The sequence below is a fragment of the Sparus aurata genome, chromosome 2 (assembly GCF_900880675.1).
Source record: "Sparus aurata chromosome 2, fSpaAur1.1, whole genome shotgun sequence".
Lineage (NCBI taxonomy): Eukaryota > Metazoa > Chordata > Actinopteri > Spariformes > Sparidae > Sparus > Sparus aurata.
This window is the reverse complement of record NC_044188.1, coordinates 28,112,437-28,122,842: the sequence shown is the minus strand read 5'-3', so window position 1 is coordinate 28,122,842 and position 10,406 is coordinate 28,112,437. Positions and strand designations below refer to the sequence as shown.

General features: G+C 43.6%; 1 protein-coding gene across 1 annotated transcript in view; it reads right to left on the bottom strand.

The window, feature by feature from the left end:
• Positions 1-420: 420 nt before the first annotated feature.
• LOC115567333 (calsyntenin-2) overlaps positions 421-10,406 on the bottom strand; it is a 267,669-nt gene continuing 257,683 nt past the window's right edge. The window contains exons 16-17 of the mRNA XM_030393798.1: positions 4,627-4,811; positions 421-4,430 (exon numbers count right to left, since the gene is read on the bottom strand). Of these exons, the coding sequence (XP_030249658.1) occupies positions 4,212-4,430; positions 4,627-4,811 (404 nt within the window). The 3' untranslated portion in view covers positions 421-4,211. The remainder of the gene's footprint in view (positions 4,431-4,626; positions 4,812-10,406) is intronic.

Genomic DNA, 10,406 nt, shown 5'->3' with positions numbered 1-10,406 from the left:
ATGAATGTCTTTTCGTGGAGAGATTCAGAAATTGCCCGCAGTGTTGAGTTAAACCAAATACCGCCGCGAACAGACTGTGTAAAAACAACATCAGCATCGAAATGTGTGAGTTTATAAACCGAGGTCAGGTGTAAATGATTTTAACTTAACGGGATTTCTGTAGTAATAAACCCACCGGAGGCGTTTTGAACTCCGCAAACACGCTGAGAAAACTGAAACTGTGCTGTGTGCATAAATAATTAGAATCAGATTGCACACATTTGTCCACACTAACTGCAGTTTTTTCCAAATTTTTTTTTAATAAGATTCCAAACTTTCATCACCAGATAATGGACTAAAGACACACGCACACACACACACACACACACACACACACACAAACTCGGCCGTGCACCCTCACACAGATACGAGACCCACCGCTAGATTCCAAAACAAGTTTTTATTGGCCAATTTTACAGAAAGTGCTGTAGTGACCATTCCAAAGGAAAACAGACCAAAGAGTCCAGAGAAAAATAAAATAAAAAAACAGAAAAACTTTTACACATTATACAAGGTTTCCATGTTAATTTCACCGCCCTCCTCTTCTAAAACAAACGTCAGGACAACATTAGGGCTCGGGCCGATGCAAAATCCACCAAAGGTTCCGGGGGAGGGGGGGAGGGGGGGGAGGGTGCAGGGAAGGGAGGTGACGTCACAAGACCGGGTGTCACAGTAGATGAGGAAAAACTCTTAAACAACATATGAGATCTTTACATGAACATAGAGCTACAGTATTACACATACAGTGGGTTCGCCCAGCTTGCACCCACAGGACGGAGGGAAACTTTCCAGTGTTTGTGACTTTAACCGAACGTTGGTTTATCTGTGGCTGACCGTACTTATCGGACACGCCACATGTGACAAAACCCTCTGCTGTTTAGTGAATTTTTTTTTTTTTTGCAATCGAAACATTACAGGCGGACTGGATTCAGGATGGCCACAGCCAGAGATTAATGCCCTTCCGCCTCAAGGTGAGGAAACCTTCGACTGGGTTTTCTGATGGCATCAAATGTGACGCCGCCGAGCGCTTCTTTCGCTCTCTGTCCTTTTTCAAGTCGCACCAGGCAACTTCACGACCGGTGGCCCCGCCAGAGTGTTTCCAGGTGGCATTAATGCGATGTGACATCATCCCTCAGAATAAATGTCTTTCATTAATGCTGCATTTAATTCAAAGGCAAACGTGTTTTAAGTCTCTTGCAGGTTCGGAGTCATAGCAGTCTCTTTTATCCAACAAATAAAACCAAAAAAAAAAAAAAACAGAGGTAAGTTTTCTTTGCTTTGTGTTTTTGAAGATGGGACAGCTTATTACTTTGTCAGTGATATGAGGCAGCATTAGCTAGTGATTTTCATTAAAAACCATTATAATCGAAATGAAAAAAAAAACATGTAATTTAGGAGAATATGGACATAAAAGTAATGTTTTGTAGCTAGAAAAAGCATGCTGTGGTGCCGACGTGAACCAGAACGAGACCTACGACAGACATGTTTTGAAAAAGTGCCAAACCAACATCGTTCGATTTTTTTGGGGCTGCTCGGGAACAGCCTCACCGTCTGAAAACACAACATCTACATCACCAGATACGGTCGATCTGGTGCTCACACTACTATTTATCTATTTACACGTACACAGAGCAACATGAGCATTCACTGGGAGTTTCAGTTTCTGCCCGCCGGATGAACGAAATCTAAGTTATACAGTCGCTCTCCTTTTAGCTCTGTTTTGTTCTCCACCGACTCCTGAGAGAAATCTTGACTTCTTAAGCTGCCACATGCTCATCTCTGTTCAATGTATTCACTGACTTTAACTATATGGTGCTGGGCAGGTAGTGGACAGTCGCTTCACTGGAGCTTTTTCAACAGCAACAGTCATCTGAAAACATTCAAATGCTCTGCAGAGTAAAGGGGAACCGTAGAGTTCAGTTCTGGGCTCATCAATCCGAGGGGACACCTTTCATTAGGTCACGTTTTCAGGAATTTGTTCGTTCAATGTTAAGTTTTTCAACATTGTTGTTAAAGTAATGAATAACAAACGGATCTTTGCTGAAAATAACTCGGTGTAATTATTGGCCGGTAGCTATGGGTGGGTACAATTTGATGCTGATCCTAGATCTGGTGAGTAAACTTATGGTTAAGCAGTGATAGGTGGCATAAAATGTAAAGTGATATTGGATTATCAAGATTGATTTTGGATTAGGCTTGACTGAATTAAAGGGAACTGTTTGAGGCCTTGGCGGAGGTATGCACTCTACTCGGTGCCATTCTGGGTCCACATGAAGTCATTTGATCCATTGCTAATAAAAAGAAAATATTTAGCACTGCAACTTTAATTGTCATAATACGGCCTTTACCACATTACACATACTTTATTTCCTTTATCGTAGTTATATATTATTTGTTATAGCATTTACTAAAAAAATATGGTGCATTTTTACATATCTGAGCCTGTGTCCTGCCTCATCTTTAATGCTTTTTCTTTGTGGTGTTTGATTATGTTTCTAGTCTTTATTGTGGTGAAGTTTATTGTTTATAATCTCCTGTTGTATATTTGCAGTGACTGTTTTGAGATGTTTTCCACGGCCATATGTTCCACTCAAAACATTTTATCTTTTGTTCGCAGTTCCTTAATTAGAACACTCCAAAGGATCCTTATCAAATAAAATGTTTGCAATGCTATGTTTAAGGGAGGAAACAAACCGGCATCTGCCCGTATATAAATATCACATTTTAAAAGAGTAAAATAATGATATTGGCATGGCCTCAGAAATCCTGTAACGGTCGGTGGAGGTCAGTAGGTATTTGCATCTATTGACGACCAGTCCCATTTGCACTTTTCCTAGCAGAAGACCTGGAATTTCCCACTCTGCAATGCAGCATTAATGACTAGCAGGAGTAGACGTTGGCTTTAATAGCGTTGCTCGTTCGGGAGCTCGCCGCTGTGACTGCGCCTGAGACCAAACTTTCGTTCGGGGCGAGGCTCGCAGACTGTACGCGAGCAGTGAGGGGACTCTCTGTTCTCTGTCACATCCCTGATGCGTGATTCGGATGTATGAGAAACGGCGCCTCTTGGCAGGAACATCTCGCCTAGTGCAGCTCCGACAGACCCAGTCACTATAGAGGCAGTGGCACATCCATCCCAACAAACCCAGAGTCTCGCAGTCAGCTGGAATGATCTGAACACAGAGCTAGAAACACACACAGAGGAACTGAAGGGTCCGTTCAGGAAAGACCCCCCGCGGGCTAGTGGGTTCAGGAAATACGTACGTACATATGAAGAGGTGGCATGTGTGCTGTGTACAGGTGGAGAGGAGGGGGGATTTCTGGGTGGAGAAAGTGGTGTTAGAGGGTGGGAGTGTGGGACGGAGGGGGGGTCACCTACTCACTATTTACAAGAAAGGAGCGTATAAAAATGTACAAGGAGACTCCTCTGTCTTTCCCAAAAACCCAGAACTCAGACCCCTTGGTTAGATCAACATGACTACACACAGATCGTCTTTTTTTTCCTTTTTGTTTTTGAGTACCATTGAAAATATGCTATTTCTGTAAAATCACCTGGCTGTGCCGCGTAGGCTAGAATAAAGACTGATAAATAACATAAAGTATACAAACCAAAAAAATAGTCTGATTCTTTTTCTCTTGCAACCCAGTTTTTTTTTTTCGTTTTTTTTTTCTCCTCAAATAAAGACTGTTTTGCATTTCCATGGGACATCAGAGATCTCGCTGTGGAATCCGACACACTAAACTGAATGTATGGTAGCCGACGAAAACAACTTTATTTCACTAAAGGTTGTAGTTGCGGTGCGGGAGGAGAGATCGTTGGGAGGGGAAAACAGCTGTCGAGGATGACCTAAATTTGGTGAGCTGTCCCTTTAAGAACGATGAAGGTCATTTGATTGAGTTTTAGTGTCATATTAGTTCGGATCAGCTGTATAAAACAGGTTTTCTGACAAGGCGGAGGTTAAATCATTGCAGTGTGTGTGTGTGTGTGTGTGTGATTCAGTGTAGTATTCCACTAGGGGGAGATATTACCTCATTTTTTGGAGCCTCAACATCACATAAAGTCTTTTTGTCTCAACCATCTGATTTGAGGTTTCACGAAGGACGTGTTGCACAATGTGTGTGTGTGTGTGTGTGTGTGTGTGTGTGTGTGTGAGTGACTGTGACTGTGTGTGTTTTCAGTAAGATATTGTTGTTTTGTCCCAGTTTTGGCCCCTCTTGCTCTGGCGTTGCATCCTGGGTAGCTGCACGTCCACTTCCTCCTCGCTGTCGTCTGACTCAGCGCTGGTGATGTCATCCTCCTCCTCCTCCTCTTCCTCGTCATCTTCCTCCTCCTCTTCCTCGTCCTCCTCTTCCTCGCTGGCCTCCTCCTCTGCAGCCTGGGGCCCTTTCAGGTTCTGTTGTGAGAAGTATTCCGAGAGTTTCAGAAACTAAATCACCATCATTTCTCCTTTAATTCCTGATGTGAGTGGCAGAGCATGCACACATCCCCTTCTCTCTTAAGATATTCCAGTCACTGATACCTCTTTTGTTTTAATTTTCCCCTTATTTCCCTCCCCGACAGCATCCTTCCACACATTTTCCCAATCCTACCTCCATCGGGTTGACCGTGATCGTCAGAGCCGAGTCGTCCCAGGTAGCGTCCGCCTCTTTGGCCGTCTCCGCCAGCTTGACCTCCTGCTGGTGGGTCAGGTGGATGCGGTAGATGCCGAGCACCACAACCACCACCAGAGCAGCGATACACATCACGATTACCACGGTGGCGGCGCTCGGCATGCCTGAGAACGAGACGGGAGGGGAGCGAGAGGTGAGAGACGTGGGACGGAAACGTTTGTGGAAAAAGGAAGCAGTATGAAGCTATGCAGTCACGGCGAAGCCGCCTCAATAAGTCGCTGTGCTGTAACAAATCAAGTGTTTGGTTAACCGAGAAGGAACCGCTCGTGCTCTCTGCGCAGTACTGCGGGGAGGTAGGAGTAGTTTCTCTGGAGCAAACATCTTTGGATTCATGCTTTTCAAACACCTCAAACGAACCTCCAGTTCAGCTCCAATTTACTGTCGCACCTGAACCGTGAAGTTAGGGTACTTGCAAAAGTCCAATTTAGAACAGCAGAGGCTAATACATCCTAAATTACAATCCTTAAAAGTGGCAAGTAAAAAAAAAAAAACCACTGGATTCTGGACGACCCATAATGCAATTTGATAGCATCTTTCCATCTTTGGCTGTCCCTGCCAGCGCCTCTCAAACACCACACACCCAGCCCCTCTCCAAGCCCGAGTACCACTGTGTGTGTTCTGCCGGGCTGTAGGTGAGTCACTGTCGTCCCCTCTCATGTTGTTGTATCTGAGGCCTCTTTTAACTGTTCTCACAGTTATCTGGCCCCCTGGATATTGAATGCCTTTTGTGATAGCCTATTGATTTTTTTTAGTTTCTTTCACACATAATTGTACCGCGGGCTTTCTTAACCTTTAAATAATGTTGGCCCTCTGTTGGTGATTGTGATCTTTAATTATTGTAACGGCCTATTGATTTTTCTTATCGTGTCATTTTTGGGGCAATATTGGTCCGCTTTCACTGTTTTTGCCGATCAATACCTCTTCTTCTGGGCGTGCTAGCGGCGTGGCTCTACAGTCAAGTCTGCCATTCAGTCTTTGGTCTAGACTGAAACATCTCAACAGCTATTGATGGATTGCCATGAAATGTTGTTCAGACTTTCATACAGTCTTTCCCCCACCTCAGGATGACTTGAACTAACTATTGTTGATCCCCTGACCTTTATTCAGCGTCCTCATGGCTGTTGCACAAAAAGTAGAGGCGGTCCCCCCCCCCCAACATATATATATTTAGCATATAAAATCCAAATGCACTTGTGCCACAGGTTAATGAAAAGGTGCTTAACAGGAGGCACGTAGCCCTGCAATGTTTGGCTGAATTCGAGAGAGTCTGAGTCTTAAATCCTTTTCCACGCACAGTCTGTGCCTGCATTTTGTTTTCATGCTTGCCAATGGCGAGAACCCACTCTCACATGAGCACTTGGTGACAAAGGGCTTCAAAGTCTTTACAGCTTGGTTGGCTTGTGCTGGGCACTCTGTGCGCAGTCCTATCCAGAAATCTGGCAAAGGCCTTTTGATTGAATTCAATTTTCATGGATCCACTTGTTGGAACTTCAGTGAGGCTCTCCTGTTCAGATGCTGGTAAGGCAGCAGGCACATCAGAAAAGGGGTGAGGGATCCGACCGCCCGCAGCTGGGCCACTGAGGTGCGTTGTTACATCAAGTTTCACACTGTCTGTCACACCGAGTTGACTTGCACATGAAAAAATCATACAAGAACGGGAAGATCCCTTTTTTGTTGTTGTTCATGCAGTCTGAACACGGTTGTGGAGAGCCCCTGCAATCCAAGAAGTCCATCCAGGTGAGAAAAAGTAATACCCAGATAAACTTGTCTAGTAAGAAACAACATCGTGCAAATGGTCTGACAGGTGAAGAATATGATCCAAATGTTAAGCTCATCATTCAACTCGGTCGCTACCCGTTTCACTGCATAATGCAGTAAAGATGCAAGCGTTCAGGGGCCTGGCTTTCACCAAGTTCACCATTTTCACTGCAGCGTCCAAAACATCCTTAAGGGTGGCCCCTTGGTAGCAAGAGCCTCACGGTGGATGCTGCAGTGTTCACAAGTGGTGTCAGGAGCAACCGCCTGGACGCGTGTTAGCACTCCACTGTGTTTCCCCGTCATGGCCCTTGCGCCATCTGTGCAGATGCCCACACATTTTGAAATGTAATCGTACTATTTGACCTTGAATACGCGAACCATATTTTTCTCTTTGGCGCACACCCTGACTTAGGGGGGACGCATACCTAAGTTTGGGACTATTGGGTGCAGGTGAATGGGTGAATGTAAGGGAAACTGTAAAATGGTGCTTTACATGAAAACATCCAATTTACTATATAAAAGCAGTACTGACCAGTAGTTTGGTTTATGACCGATGTTTGGATAGTAACTCCAAAAAAGTAATGCAGTACTTTACCTTTATACTCCCTGTAAAAAGTTACTTGTTACACTACTCATTACATTGATTACCTGAGAAGCATTGTCATGTGACTGATAATTGAGACCGTTGTAACGTTAAACCATACAAATGCCCACATGTCAGGCCTGTCATAATGACAGATACACGAAATATTCTGTGCTCTTTCATAACGTAATACCACGAAGCCGACAGAAGGGTTGATGGAAACGGACCCAAAAAGCCCTTATTGGAAAACTGTTTTACATAGGGACAGAAATAACCCTATCGATATATAACACAATAAAAAAGCTGGCTTTCCTATCACAGTTATGTATTGCCCACATATGGTATCAATATCAATGAACCAAATAACAGAGATTGGCGTAACATGATAATGATAGACTTTAAAGAACAAAAACATGTTTAAATACCATATGAACTGAACATTTTGAGTCTCTTGCTCACCTAACCATGTACTTATAGTAGACTAGCCTATATATGTCACGAGGACTCTCTCAAATTGCTTGATCTCCGACTCTGAGTCAAGTCAGGACACGGTCCAGGGTGAAGAACCTCTCAACGGGCACACTCGACGCCATCGATGTGTTGAATTTACATGGATATCAGGAGTGACGATTGATGCGTGAGCATAAATTAAAAAATTGTATCTTTCCTATGATCTTTTTCTATCCGTCCATTATGCAGAACATTGAAGACTGTATGTAACCCAAGAACAGGTAAACTGTATGATCAGTAAGTGTAAATGTTTCTTTGTGACACGTTATCCCCGACACTGTCTGTGACCACAAACCTGCAAAACTAAAGGTATTCTTATTGGCCTTGTCTGTACTTTGTGTTTAGTTGTGTTTAATAACCAGCTGCCCAAAACGCAAAACTTTGATGGTTAACATATTACCTAGAAAATCAACATGTCAGTTTTGTCATGGTTAGCCGAGCCCCACGGAACAGTTCTATGCTGTGAGGCTATTTTTTTTTGAAGTGGCAACACACACAGGATCACATGACGGACACTGGCCCAAAACACTCTACCCCCTCCACAGAAATAACCTTTGGAGTGGCTGTAAAACAAGTATTTTTATAAACATTTAGACATTTCATTTAGAATTAGACATCTTTTTCTCAATAGATCCATGTTGCGGGCCTGTTAGCATGCTAATGTAAGTCACAGCATTGCTTTAAACCAAATGCAGGCATCACATTGTGTAGCAACGTCTCATCAAGGTCCTCTGGCTTAAATGTTCCTAACATATGGATCTAAAAGTGATGTCTGACGGAGTGAATCTGGCAGGTCTCAACCCATTTCTCCCTTTTCTGTGGCCAATTCAACGAGATCCTGCAGCGTGGAAAAAACAACATCTTAATTTAAAAAAAAAATAATTGGCCGGGTTTTAACTCTCACTGCTGCCAGTGCGCAGAAGACAGAACAACAGTTTGCCTCATGTTTAATCTTTTAGCTGAAGCCCTGCTGGACTGGATTCAGAAACATTAGAGCTTAAAAACAACCACACACAAAAATAAATTACAGATTTATCTTAGCTGTGCATAAAACTACATATTGTCTTGGATATACATATAAAAAAAAACACACACAAAAAAAACAAACACTTACACACATTTAATTCAGGTCTCAGATCAGTACAGGCCTGCAACGATGTATCATAAGCCCTATTTAGCAGCATAACCATGACACACGTTGAGGGATTTCTCTTGATCTAAAATGTTTATTTCTGCCGCTCTGATCTCCGGCCTACTGAGATAACACGACTCCGCCGCGGCTGCCCTCTCCCTCCGCCGGTCCCTGCTGGCGTGTGAGCGCGCGTGTTTAACGAGAGTGAGACTCACAGAGGACTCTTCAGATGATCATTTGATTCAGTCAAGTTCCCCAGATTTTCACACTAAATCCACGGCCTTTGATCGTCCTCGCAAGTGAAGCTTCATCCAGCCCCTCGGTAGTAACCGGGGTGAGTAGTTTTTCATGCACGCTCGCACGCACGCACGCACACACACACACACACACACACACACACACACACACACACACAGACATTTTCTTCTCACTTTGTACTCTACATACATGATGATATCATCTGGAACTTTCACATGTGCCACCAACAAGAAATCTCTTTTTTTGTGTATGTGTGTGTTGTTGCCTTATTCTAAACCAGCCTCTCTGCTCCTCTGACCTCCTTTTAACACACACACACACACACACACACACACACACACACACACACACAGAGACATTTTCTTCTCACTTTGTACTCTACATACATGATAATATCATCTGGAACTTTCACATGTGCCACCAACAAGAAATCTCTTTTTTTTGTGTATGTGTGTTGTTGCCTTATTCTAAACCAGCCTCTCTGCTCCTCTGACCTCCTTTTTACACACACACACACACACACACACACACACACACACACACACACCTCCCCGACTCTCTGGGCTGTTAGCAGCGCTGGCCACTGAACTCTCCAGGACTCTAAGTAGAATCCATTAGCGTTTGATGAATAATTAAACGTGGGGTGGTAGATTAAGACCAATGTCTCTCTGCTCGCCACGTTCTCTTTCCTTCGGATGACTCATGTGCATCGAGGGAGGGGAGTTAGCCCGCTGCATCATACGACAGGGGGGGAGTTTACGCTGCTTTTCTACTGCCGAGGACCTCCGTGTGAGAGCAGCGGCCTGATGAACAGAACGATAAACAAACTCGAAAGCAGCACCAGAGGGCTCCCTTGGAAATTCATCTATCTTCATGCCACGACGGAGAGCAGATGTGTAAACTCCATACTGGATTTTTATTATTTTTTTAACTTATTTATTTATTTATTTTTTTTTACAGCTAGGTCTAATGCCCAGCACTTCTCCCCCAGTCAGGAATTTCCATGCGCCCATTACTGTTTATCTCAAGTCCTCTTATATGTTTCCCCCCCCATTGCTATTTCTAATAACATAACAAGCTGTTGCTATGGTAAAAATCTGAGGCACCGAGGTTTCAATTAGAGTAGAGCAACACATACACATGCTCAGGTTATAAACAAGACGGCACGCAATGGCACCGTCTGAAATAGTCGGTGCACAGGAAAGAGGTCTGGCGGTGAAAAGTGGGGAGCTGAGAATCAGATATTCTGCCCATTTGGCCTTCTTTGAATCTTTTTGGGCAGCTCAAAATAGTTCAAGGGGGTTTATGATGATTTGGGCTCCTTTGTCTGGAGTCATAGGAGTGCCCTTAAAAGAATAATACACGTGTAATGATAAAGAAAGTAAAATGTGAAAATACAAAGAGGAATTAGAAACTTATATAGTATTGTCTTCTTTATTTTTGTTATTTTTATACAAA